The following is a 13,157-nucleotide window of genomic DNA, read 5'->3' on the forward strand; positions in this document are numbered from 1 at the left end:
TTTTTGTTTAATTCTAATTTTTAATTCTATTTGATTTATTCAATTTAAGAACTAGAAATAAAGGAAATATAAAATGATAAAGCTGACGTCTAATTCATTTTTTCCTTATCAGAAGAGAAATGGAATCATAAATTGGACCTAACAAAGGGACGAAAATGTAAATAGACATTCCCTTTGAAAGGAAATATAAGTTCGAAACTACGATACGAATCCCTTGGCCACGAGTCTCCCTGCTCTAGCAGCCACTACTGAAACTATCATTTCACTCTCAAGATCAGCTTCTCCAACAATGGCGGCCATTGCTCCACCCTCCTCTTACTCCTTCTCAAAACCCTCCCCTTTCTCTTCCTCAGCCAAATCCCACCCCTCCATTTCCAGATTCAACCCCCCCTTCTCTCCTCTTCCCCAAAAACCCTCTCCCCTCCGCCACCTCCGGATCTCCAGCTCCCTCTCCCCCAAAACCGATACCACAATCACAACCGCCACCACCACCACCACCACCAACCCTCTAGACACAGAGGCCCCAATCTCCCGATTTTCCCCTGACGAGCCCAGAAAAGGCGCCGATGTCCTCGTTGAGGCGCTCGAGCGCCAAGGCGTCACCGACGTCTTTGCCTACCCTGGCGGCGCATCAATGGAGATCCACCAGGCTCTCACGCGCTCTTCTTCCATCCGCAACGTCCTCCCGCGCCATGAGCAAGGCGGGGTGTTCGCAGCTGAAGGCTACGCCCGCGCGTCGGGTCGTCCCGGCGTGTGCATTGCAACCTCCGGCCCCGGCGCAACGAACTTGGTTAGTGGCCTCGCCGACGCGCTCATGGACAGCATACCGGTGGTGGCAATCACCGGCCAAGTACCCCGGAGAATGATAGGCACTGACGCCTTCCAAGAGACCCCAATTGTTGAGGTAACAAGGTCAATCACTAAGCACAATTATCTTGTTCTTGATGTAGAGGACATTCCTAGGGTTGTTAGGGAGGCCTTTTTCTTAGCTACCTCCGGTCGACCTGGCCCGGTTTTGATTGATATACCCAAAGATGTGCAACAACAGCTTGTGGTTCCCAATTGGGATCAACCCATTAAGTTACCTGGGTACATGTCTAGGTTGCCCAAGTCCCCCAATGAGGGTCACTTGGAGCAGATTGTGAGATTGGTGTCCGAGTCCAAGAAACCGGTTTTGTATGTTGGTGGAGGGTGTTTGAACTCCAGTGAGGAGTTGAGGCGGTTCGTGGAGCTCACGGGGATCCCCGTGGCTAGTACTTTGATGGGTCTCGGGGCATACCCGTGCAATGACGAAGAACTGTCACTCCAAATGCTTGGAATGCATGGCACTGTTTATGCTAATTATGCTGTGGATAAGTCTGATTTGCTGCTTGCATTTGGGGTGAGGTTTGATGACCGGGTTACCGGGAAGTTGGAGGCATTTGCTAGCCGGGCTAAGATTGTTCACATTGATATTGACTCGGCGGAGATTGGAAAGAATAAGCAGCCTCATGTGTCGGTTTGTGCTGATGTAAAATCGGCACTGGAAGGGTTGAATAGGATATTGGAGCAGAAAGAGAGCAAGGTTAAGCTTGATTTTTCGGCTTGGAGGGCGGAGCTGAAAGAGGAGAAAGTGAAGTTCCCATTGGGTTTTAAGACTTTTGGGGACTCCATTTCTCCTCAGAATGCCATTCAGGTTCTTGATGAGTTAACTGATGGGAACGCGATTATAAGCACTGGTGTTGGACAGCATCAAATGTGGGCAGCTCAGTTTTACAAGTACAAGCGGCCTCGGCAGTGGTTGACATCAGGGGGATTAGGAGCTATGGGCTTCGGATTGCCTGCTGCTATCGGGGCTGCTGTTGCAAACCCGGATTCTGTTGTCATTGACATTGACGGTGATGGAAGTTTCCTTATGAATGTCCAGGAATTGGCAACGATCAGTGTGGAGAAACTTCCAGTCAAGATAATGCTGTTGAATAACCAACATTTGGGTATGGTTGTGCAATGGGAGGATCGCTTCTACAAGGCAAACAGGGCTCATACTTACTTGGGGAACCCAGCAAATGAGTCGGAGATATTCCCAAATATGCTCAAGTTTGCAGATGCTTGTGGGATACCGGCTGCCCGTGTGACAAAGAAGGAAGATCTGAAAGCAGCAATTCAGAAAATGTTGGACACTCCTGGTCCATACTTGTTGGATGTAATAGTGCCCCATCAAGAGCATGTCCTGCCTATGATTCCGAGCGGCGGTGCTTTCAAAGATGTGATAACGGAGGGCGATGGGAGATCAAGTTATTGAAGTTGCGGGCTGCGCAGCGCCTGTTTTTCATTCGGAAGAGTGTAATTTAGAGGTGTATGTATAAGTTTTTAGTTTATGTGCTAGTATTAGCTTGAACCAGTTGTGTCTGTTAAGTTTTGGCATCTCTTATTTAACTTGGAATAATTTTTAGCTTAAAGTTTGTGACTGATGATCAACTTTTTTTGGTGAGTTGAAAGTGGGGATGGAACTTGCACTGTGATGCATAGACATAATTGCATCTGCTAAACTGATTCGAGTTAAGAGTGTATTTTTTTGGGCTGTGGGCCTAAGACTCGAGTTTATTGATTCGCAGTTTCACTTACAAAAAGTGCGATTAAACTCGAGTTTTAGGGGCAAGGCACAAAACTACCCTCGACTCTATACATAAATGACCAACAGAAGATGACAGACGGATCAACAAGTACATGGTTGTTGAAGTCTCCTTTAGAGCATCTTATCTATAGTCCCCTAAAAAATTGAAAAATTAACAGGACGAGACAAAGAAGCAACCCAAGATTTGTCCTGATGACCACACCATTTTTGCCGACTCGCAGAGCCTGTATGGTAGACCGGATGGGATAGGATATAGGTATAAAGAGCATCACGGACAAAAGGAAAATTTTATTTTATTTTATTATTATTAGTTTTTTTTTTTTTTTTACATTAAAGAAAAGATTGTAGGCTTTACCTAATAATAAACTAGTAATAATGTGATTTAAATTTGATTTTAGCAAGAATTAAACATAAGACCTCTCAGTTACAAATAAAGAGGAATATCACTAGATTGTAGTACTAAGTAGCTTGACCGAAGGAATTTTACAAATTAAATTTTAGTTGTGCTATATTTAAGAATTAGGGCTAGCAAAAATATGATTCAAATTTACCTCTGGCAAAAATTGAACACAAGACCTCTCACTTACGAGTGACGATCAAAAACTTAGACATAACCTCAACTGTAAGGGCAACACGAACGCTACGCATGTACGGCATAGTATACCAACATCACGAAATGAAACGGCTGAATCACACTTCCAGCGCATTAGTGGTGTGGTACTCGTAGTGCATTTTATCATGGAACCCGGTCGAACAGGAAAAACAGCCATACAGTATGAATTCGTACTGTATAAACTTCATGACTAATGTGCTACTGAATCCATCGTTCGAGCCCATCCCATTCAACATCCCTCCATTGTTTTAGCCATTATCATCCCTCCGACATTTTATTGGTTAAAAAGTACAATGACAATCATCAAGCAAGTAAACGAATCCAGAACAACAAAATTTTTGATTAAACGAGAAAGAGACAAGGTCCCAAACATCGAAAACTAGAAAGTGCATGTATCATGGTCTTACAGAAACAAGGAGCATATGAGAACTAAAAGCTAATGCTTTCTTAAGGTTTGCTGCACCTATCATCCGTCTAACTTGATCTTCAGCATGACCTGCAACCACACGGGAAAACAAAATCAGTCCCCAATCCACATCCGATTCTACAACGAAAGATAACAAATATGTTTCAAATACTCCTAACCAACTTGCTAGTCTACGGTCTGGAATCCATAGTCTAATGACACTGTAGTCTATATTATTACATATGAATAAATTCAAGATACAAGAACATTGGACCAATTTTGTACATCAACATTTCTGTTAACCGTCCTTGATTCGACATCAATTTCCTAAGATACATAAGGCAGAATAATAGACCAACAGGGTAACACCAGAACTCGAACTAATCAATCGTGCCACAAGCATATCTCCCTATTTAGATCATATCACCAGATTCACCACATCCATTTCTACCAAATATCACGATGCAACGCCAAACGGCTATCCGTCCCAAACCACTAAAATAATCATAATGGGGTGAAACATTCAAAACCAAGAACAATGCACACATCTAAACAAAGAGTGATAAAAATCTCAACATTAAAGAACCATTGCAACTAAATTGTCATAGAAGAAAAACCAGTTATATATATGGCACTCAACGACTACGTTCCTCATCGAAACTTTCCACAATTTTTATAAAATTGAACAAACAAGAATTACCATAGTCAAATTAATCCGATTTCCAACTAATAAACAACCTAATCAAATCATAAATCGATCGAGCAAACCAATCAATGCATTTGATTAGATACAATAAATACCTAAACAGATCCGACGATGATGTTGTTGATGGGGATGAAGATCAGCTTCACGAAGAACCCGACGAAACCCATCACGACGAACCCGATCGCTGTCCGGAGCGCGACCTTGGAGAATTCTATACGACAATCAACCATCAAATCTCATCAATTACACATGCACATCAAAGAATATAACTTCTGAGAAAACACAGATCCGACCCGAATACTGAATTACCTTTGCGATCGGGCTTGTGGCAGCGCTTGACGAGGCGAATGCTGTCCTTGGAGAACTCTCGGAGCGGATCCACCACTGAGTCGATGGCGTCCATTTTCTCCTGAGCAAATTGGGAGACGAGGAGAGAGAGAGAGAGAGAGAGAGAGAGAGAGAGATGCAGAGGAGGGAGGAGTAGGACGAAATGGTCGGGTTTTGTAATGTTTGCGTGCTCACTTTTGGTTTCCTTTGATTTTGGGCCAGTGAAAAAGGCCCAATACAATAAAGAGTTCAGGCTCAAACACGGTAAACTCAAAAACCCGAGCCCTAAATCGATCGGCAGTTGTCGGAACACCAGTGGACACGGGTTGAATATGAGTGTGCAACCAATCACGTGCGACTCTCTTTACTTTCCAAACTAGTTTCACTTTAGAGCAGATCCACCCCACACTTTTTTGCCCAGCACCCTGTCCAATTAGCAACCCAGCACCCAGTCCAAACCCTCCAGCACGTGAAACAGCCTGGCACCCAGCCCACGCCAGGCAACAAGCCAGCCCATTTCGGACAGACCCAGAAGCCGGTCCATTTCCCTGGCACGTGCACAACACTCGCAACTGGGCGCAAGTAGCCGACAGCGCTGCAGCGCGGGCCCCGCGTGTCAGCGCAAGTGGGTTCGAACCGGTGAGGGCCACGTGGCCCTCCTTAGAGTCATTGGATTTCCAACAGCTAGTTTTTGTAGGCCGTTGGATTTCCAATGGTAAAAAAAATTTAAATTTGACTTTTAAAATGGACCGTCCGATCACAGATCGACGGTCCACGTTTTTTTCACAAAAAAAAAAAAGGCCCAACGGTCAGAATTTTGACCGTTGGCCACGTGGCAGCTTATTGGCTGTTGGATTTGATTATTTTTCAAATCCAACGGTCCAGATTAATTACAACATTAAAATTTATTAAAAAATAATTAAAATTTGTGAAATTTTTTTTAAAAATGCAGAAAAATTTTAAAAAATTAATTTTTTTTTTCTATAAATACATAACCCTCATCTTATGTAATTTCTTATTTACTTTTACAACTTTATTTAATTTGTTATGTAATTTCTTATTTATTTTTAGAACTTTATTTAAGTTCTTATGTAATTCAAAAAATCTTAGCGGAAATCTATTCAAAAAATAGTACGTTCGGATAATGACACATGACGTGACGAGATTGGTTAAAAATCCTATCCGAAATTAAAACTATTTTTTTATTTATTATTTTATAAAAAAAGTATTTAATATTTTAAATGGACTGGGTGCCAGCGCATTTTGTAGGGGTGGAGATCGTTTGTGCCAGCGCATTTTTAGACTGGGTGCCAGCACATTTTTCTAGGGTGGAGATGCTTTGGCCTATTACTGTTCATTGGGTCTATTACTGTTCAATTAAGTGGATAAATGGGCTGGGTGCTGGCGCAAAGTCTTTAGGAGTGAAGTTGCTCTTAGGGAGAAACCATTAGGTAATATTGTGCTACCACGTCACTCGTGATACTCTCGTTTAAAATTTGGCACAGGGACGTTTATCACAGCTAGATTTATAATTTACTTGATCGTAGCAAAATATCATATTTTTCTACCAAGCGATGTCTTCTGGCGATAAAATAAAGGAGCAATGCGCGATGCTGGAATAGTGACATTTTGGGCTTAACTTGTTTTTTTGGAGCCCAAGATGACCTCGGATGGGTTCGTGGCCTTCTGGAGATGAGTTCAGAACGTTCTTATCTTTAAAACAAGTTTTTATGGGCCGGATTCGGAGGAGATTTGGGGCTAAAACGTGGCTGGACAAGTACTTGGCAGATTCTCCTAGTTTAATTAGGGTTTTATTTTCTAAGATATTTTATTATTATTTAGTTTCCTAGTTGGAGTAAGAGACCTATGTTTTAGGGTTTGTGTGATTGCTCAGCAAATATATTGCTTTGCCGTTCTTAATCTTGGGATACGCTTTATTTTATGCTACTTTGGAGACAGAGAAGTTGGCTAGGGTTCTTGGAGATTTTCTACTTTAAGGTGTTTTCATTCCTTTTATTCTTAATAATATTTTCTATGATTTCAATTATGAATATGCGTAGCTAATTCCTTTTGCTAGGTTGAAGCCTTAAGCCTTAGCATGAATATGTGATTTTTATTTAATTGCTTATGATTGATTGCATGCATACTTTCAATTATTGATCACCATGATTAAAACTATCTAATTGTCTTAATGCCTGATCACCATTAGGATTTCTAGAAAAGTAATTTGATGCAATTTTGGTCGGAAGGTTCCCTGAAATTGACGTTGGCTTCTTGTGATTAATAATTGTAATTTCACTTAAGATGAACACCACGTCTTAAGGGTTGCATGGTTTTTCAAAGGGTTTTCATAAAGCATAATGAGTCTTTCATGTTCAGATTCGATCCAAACATCTGGACGGGTTGCATGTTAGATATACATTCTATGTTGGAGGTTCCAAGTAGAATATAAATTAGGAAAACCTAACCTTCAAAGTGGCATTTGTAGATCATAAGTAATTGGTAAAAATACATATGATTGCTTGGTGATAGTGGAACCCTAGTGCTTTTATAAATTGATATTTAAAACTCGTTTCTTTTGTCATATTAGTTTTTAATTGAAATTCGTTTTTTAATATTACCCAATTTCAGAATCTCTTTTCTCAATTTTTAATTTTAAGTATTTAATTAGGAATTGTTTCTACATAAATTATCCAAATAGTCTTTGAGAAGAACGACCTTGCATGAGCATCTATACTACAATAGCCTTGTATTCTTGCAAGTATTTTATGTGTTTTTATCCCTACTTTTGTAGATGGTAAAAATCCTATCAAGGACGATGGTGGTCGCTGGGTTTTTTTATTTTTCAAGAATTAAAATTTTTTTTATTCCTAAAATAAATTATAAATCCGATAAAATAGTCCACATGTCAAATTTTAAACGGGAATATCACATATAACGTTGTAATACAGTACTACCTAATAATTTCTTCACTTTAGGATCATGAACTTGAATAACTTTTTATATGTTTTTTCCGTTAATGGAGATCCTTGAAAGAGGTGACCTAAGTAGCAGAGGTAACTGGTTGGATTTGCGGTGACAAAAAACCATAGAAGCCAAATACGAGACCAGTTAACTGAGGCGCAAGCTTTAGACCAAAAATATAAAAGAAGGGATATAATAAAGTAGGCACAAGAGAGAAGAGGGTGAATAGGGAAGAAGACGGGCGGAGATGGGTGTCACCGACCTCGACCAAAGGGAGGCGTCGGCGGGTAAGGAAGACGGGTTTGTAGAGTTATTTGCTTTTGGCAGAGTTATTTTTGGATGAGTTTAAGATATTTTCATGAAAGTACTTGTGCTTTCTGAGATTGAGATGATATCAACTTTTCACGGAGTAGTTTCAAGCAGGCTTAATTTTGTCTTTCAACAAAGTAACTTGATCAACGAGGTCATATATAATTCTCTGTTTTAGGGTTTCTTAGGTATCTTCTATGATCTAATTTTTTGTTTTGTTTTTCAAACTAATGAGTATTAAGCAGTTTAGATACATTTATCATTTTTGAAAACTTACAATTGGATCCAAGAAAGATATTGTTGTTGCCATCGCTTTGCACATGAAAATCCCTAAATCAAGGAGCATCCTTGTGAGCATCACGAATGAGGAAAGACTTGTTGACTATAGACTAGGTCACCGTTAGATGGAGGATCTGTTGACTCATGGCTCCATCACCATTAGATGGAGAGTTATTTATACTAAGACGTGAGATATTTATTTAGTGGCTTGGATGAGGCTATATCACCATGGCTTAGCACTACACAAAGAAGTCTTCTTGAGGTAGACTTGGAAGGGAGCACAATCTCTCAAATGAAGGATGGTCTCTCAAATGAAGGATGGTCAAGCAAAGGCCACATCCCACAAAGGGTTGTCTAAAAATTGGCTTACAAAGAGAAGGCAGCCAGAAGAAGGGGGAGAGCCCGGAGAGGGGTCCAAGCTCCCAACAAGTAGATTTAGGTTATTGTTTCACTACCACTTCCATATCTAAATTAGAAAATGAAAATTATGTTGATATGTTCGGTCCTTGCGAGACTTGCTGTCTTACATTAACTAACTCCTGCTTGAACGCACAACAAATCTAATTATCTGCAACCTAAATTTTAAAAGAAAGAGTAGTATTAACATGAGTTTGGTTAATATTTAAACTTTAAATATTAAAATGCTTTACTTAATACTACGGTTTAGTGATATTCCTTTCCACATATAAGAGAGGTCTTACATTCGATTCTTGGCAAAAGCGAATTTGAACAACAGTACTGCTAGCCCATTGTAAGGCTTTGTCCACTCTCCCACCTCTTAGTGTAGATAATATCGTTTAAAAAAAAAATTAAAATGCTTCTGTATATCCTAAAATGCTTCTGTATATCCTATCTAATAAAAACTAATTAAACTGACAATTACGAGAAGAGCCAACTGTGTTAAGTCTGTACGGATCTTACTCAAACCAGCAGCAGCTGTTGTATGCTTGTGTTGCTATTCTGCAGGAGACTATTGTTTAGTTAATAAGATAAGAGCGACGAGCTGTTGCCTAATCATGGTTATTCATGAAATATTATCTTTTTGTTTATCTTGCCAACAACATTTACTGTACGTAAATAATCAATATTAGGTTGATGGAGCCATGGATGGAGGAGGGTCTTAAAAATATGAAAAAAAAAATATCCAACTCTCGTGTCGCCTTCCTGGGGACAACTTTGTTTTGTTTATTCATTTGATGTTTGCATCTTTGTATATTACTATATTAAACTACGACCTGTGGACAGGATCTGCATACAGTTCTTTATACTGTTTTCTGACGATGGGCTGGAACGGCTGATTCGACCTGCGAGTTCGGGCTAGTAGCTGCTGCAGTGAATACTGTTCTTAGGTTTTCTGTCTCCGATTTAGATTCGTGATACATTTCCGGAAAGAGATTGAATAGACGGATGCAACTTGCAGCTTCGACACGGCAAAAGATGGATTTTAGTATCTTACAACGTTTAAACAGTTAGAAACGGCTTTTAAGTTTGAAGGTCCGGAATTTTGTAATTTTCCCGTTTGTTTCCTTTTGCATCTAGGGTTTTTCCTAAGACTATATAAACAACTTTAGGGTTGTATTGTACTTATCTTATTATATTATTTATCAAAATTCGAGTGCTTTTCTTAATTCTCTAGTGTTCTAGAAACTTATTAAGAGTGACGACTTGTACAGGCCCTTTAAGGGAAGGGATCCTCATTTTTTCAAAAAAAAAATGAGGACACCCTCTTGACCATTAGATTTAACTTTAATGAAATAATGTGGCTGAAATTAAATCACAGGCCACAAAATCTCAACCACATGATTTCATTAAAGCCAAATCTAACGGTTAAGAGGATGTCCCTATTTTTTTTGAAAAATTGGGATCCATTCCTTTAAAGGCTTCCACTACTTGTAATCCCTTTCATCTGTAACTTCTGCTATGTCATTTTCTTTCTTAAGTTGAAGTCGTCTAATTAAACTTGAACGGCTAAAATTATTTACATCAACCTGTTTGGGTCCAAAATAATATTTTGGGCCGAGCTTATAATCGTCCTTGGCCAGTAACATTCATCTAGAATCTTGTCATGGGTCGTCCAGTCAAGGTCAACCGAATCCTATTGCGAGGAGGTTTGGTTTAGATAAGGGTGAGGTTGTCGAACCCTAGTGCAACAAGGAGTTTAAAGCTAAAGATGCTTAAAATTAGGAGATGAACCTGGATTATTAAGGAGCTTGGTTCAAAGTCCTATTGGGGTTAGCATTCGCCGAAACCTAATCAGATTGGGTTGAGGAGTTCTAATCCGAGTGCAGTTCTAGTTCGGCCATGAAGGGGGTGCGCTGCTATAAATAAAGAAGGGAGTGCATCATTCAAGCCCCTCAAAATTGACACAAAAATTGCCCTGCGCAAAGCTTCTCAACAACCTTTGAGATTTTATCCCCTTCCTCTTTCTTCTCATCAACACATCTTCAGTTTGGATATACAACACTTGAGCCGTAGAATCAGCTGATCGAGGAGCACCTTTAGTTTGGATAGACATCACTGCTTCAAGGCCGACTGGATAATATCCAAGTCTCGATCGACAAGGATTTTTGAGTCCTTGTTGGAAGAGGTCATCTCATCAGCCTTTTCAGTGAAGTGAGGTGTTACTAGGTTAGTAGGCTTGGCACATTGAAAGCCGAGTTTTATTTTATGATTGGATATTCGCAAGGACATTTTAGAGTTCCGACGGCTGAACCGCATTTACCATCAAGACATTTATCTCCTTTGAGTACTAGTGTCCATATAGTCTGGTACCAGTTCAATGTACTTATAGAGGCGGATCCACAGAGGAACCTGGGAGGTCCTAGGACCCCTCGGCGATCCTAAAATGCTGCTAGAAATTTTCTGGGAGACCCCTTGACGAGAACATGAGGTCTGTGCTGCAGGTTGCAGCTTGCAACGGAGAAGAAGACAGCGGGGCTGCAGGGGAAAAGAAAGAAAACATGGTTTTTTTAAAAAGTTGGTCCAAAACGCAGTGTTTTGGCCAATTTGTTTAATTTTTTTTTTGTTAAAAACTAATGAGACAAACGGTGCCGTTTGTCAATTGTCCCTGATTCCATATGGCTAGCCCCACATGGGCCATCTTTCCCAAGAGTCCCTTTCCTTTCCCCCGTTTCGTTCCTCTGCTTTTCCCCCTAATCCCCATCTTTCTTATATTCACCCAAAACCCTAAATTTCTAATCCCACCTAATCTCATATTATAATTACATTACTCCAAGAAAGACGTCATCATTACAAAGTGAAGCTTTTTTTTGAGATCATTGATTTCCAACTTACAGAATTAGATGATTGCTTCGCTGAAGGTAATACCGAATTGCTTATTTGCTTGACATGTTTGAGTCCGAATGATTCATTTGTAGCTTTTGATAAAGAGAAGCTTGTTCGCCTTGCTCAAATGTATCCTAAAGATTTCACAGATTGAGATAGATCGGCACTTCAAGATCAACTTGATATTTACATTCATTTTGTGCGTTCTGATAATGATCTTTCTCAATTGCGGGGGATTAATGAGCTTGCTAAGAAAATGGTGGAGAAAAGGTTGCATCAAACATTTGCATATGTATATTTGCTTGTTCAGTTGGCTTTGGTTTTACTGGTTGCAACTGTTTCAGTGGAGAGGGCATTTTCCACTATGAATATCATTAAGGGTCCACTTTGCAATAAAATGGGAGATCAATGGTTGAGTGATAGCTTAGTTGTTTACGTTGAGAAAGATGTTTTTTCATGTATTGGTAATGAAGCTATCATGGAACATTTTTAGACTATGAAACCTCGTTGTGGACGTTTGAATTAGGATTTTATAGCTTGTAATGTTGTTTTGCACATGATTTTTGAATGAAATGTATTGTACTTAACTTTTCAATGTTATTTTTATTTAAAATTTTTTTGACCTTTATTATTGGGACCCCCCGAGTTTAAAATCCTGGATCCGCCATTGTGTACTTATACTCTCACGAATATAATTACCGAGACCAAACTTGGCGCCGATGATTTGTGAACTTCGCAGAATTAGCAACCTTATCTTCAGGCTTTTGAACCCGAAGGTTGAGACGTGTTCCTTCCTCGGTCTCAGTCGCAATATCAAGAAGTCAGCAACGCGCCCAGCGCCACATCAACACATTTTACTCCCCGGCCGAGCTTGGCCGACGAGTTGGCACACCCTGCATACAACCGAAGGACGTAGTTATCTTATTAATTACTCAGCCTGTGCGCCACATATGTTTGTTAGTTTTTAGGGTCAACACAACCGTGTTGAAATTGGGTGCCAAATGTGGATTAAGTTATGGGAATCCATGCTTTCGGATGAATAATATAGCTCGTGTTCAACACGCAGTATTTCCCAATGAATGACTAAGGATGGGTACTCTGTGAACATTAATTTTTTATTTCCAAGTCATTTCACACGTTTCAAACACGTTAAAGCATGGCATGATGAGGTCTACGCTTCACTTTTGGCTATCCGGAGAACTAACTGATCACTTCTCCGTTTTCTATTATTCTAGATTCGTAAGAAGGAAACTTAATAACCAGCTACTACATCTAGGGTTTACTCCCCAAGATGTTGTTTAAGTTGCCAAATCGTACTACACACACGTGATCACATGAATAGTAACCCAAAGAGAAAATCATTTTTTCCCTTATTTTGTGGACCGTTTGACATCAATTTCTATTTTTCAATTTCTTGAAACCTTCATACCAACAACTAAGATTTGACCCATCACCTTTCTCTGTGCTGAAATTTCTCACCAAACCAGTGAAGGCTCTGTCTAGTCTCTAGTCCCTTTCAACAAAGACCTTCACGGAAGCTTCATATCGTAAACTTCAACCATTGCGAAATAATTAAATAAATAGAAATATTGTTTTAAACTCTTAATAACTCATTATTCTAATTACTTTAGAGGCAGAGACGTTATGTGCAGAT

General features: G+C 39.8%; 2 protein-coding genes across 2 annotated transcripts; one reads left to right on the forward strand and one right to left on the reverse strand.

Moving 5' to 3' along the window:
• Positions 1-236: 236 nt before the first annotated feature.
• On the forward strand, positions 237-2,450 carry LOC103962479 (acetolactate synthase 1, chloroplastic). The gene has a single exon (XM_048578598.1). The coding sequence runs from the start codon at positions 290-292 to the stop codon at positions 2,279-2,281; it is 1,992 nt and encodes a 663-aa protein (XP_048434555.1). The 5' UTR covers positions 237-289; the 3' UTR covers positions 2,282-2,450.
• A 1,095-nt stretch (positions 2,451-3,545) lies between these two features.
• Positions 3,546-4,811, reverse strand: LOC103962478 (protein transport protein Sec61 subunit gamma). The gene is made up of 3 exons (XM_009375179.3): positions 4,649-4,811; positions 4,435-4,550; positions 3,546-3,723 (listed from the first exon to the last, which is right to left on the reverse strand). Exons 1-2 carry the CDS (start codon positions 4,740-4,742, stop codon positions 4,435-4,437), a joined length of 210 nt encoding a protein of 69 aa, XP_009373454.1. The 5' UTR covers positions 4,743-4,811; the 3' UTR covers positions 3,546-3,723.
• Positions 4,812-13,157: the final 8,346 nt, after the last annotated feature.

The sequence above is a fragment of a genome, unplaced genomic scaffold (assembly GCF_019419815.1).
Source record: "Pyrus x bretschneideri cultivar Hongxiangsu unplaced genomic scaffold, Pyrus_bretschneideri_v1 Contig125, whole genome shotgun sequence".
NCBI lineage: Eukaryota > Viridiplantae > Streptophyta > Magnoliopsida > Rosales > Rosaceae > Pyrus > Pyrus x bretschneideri.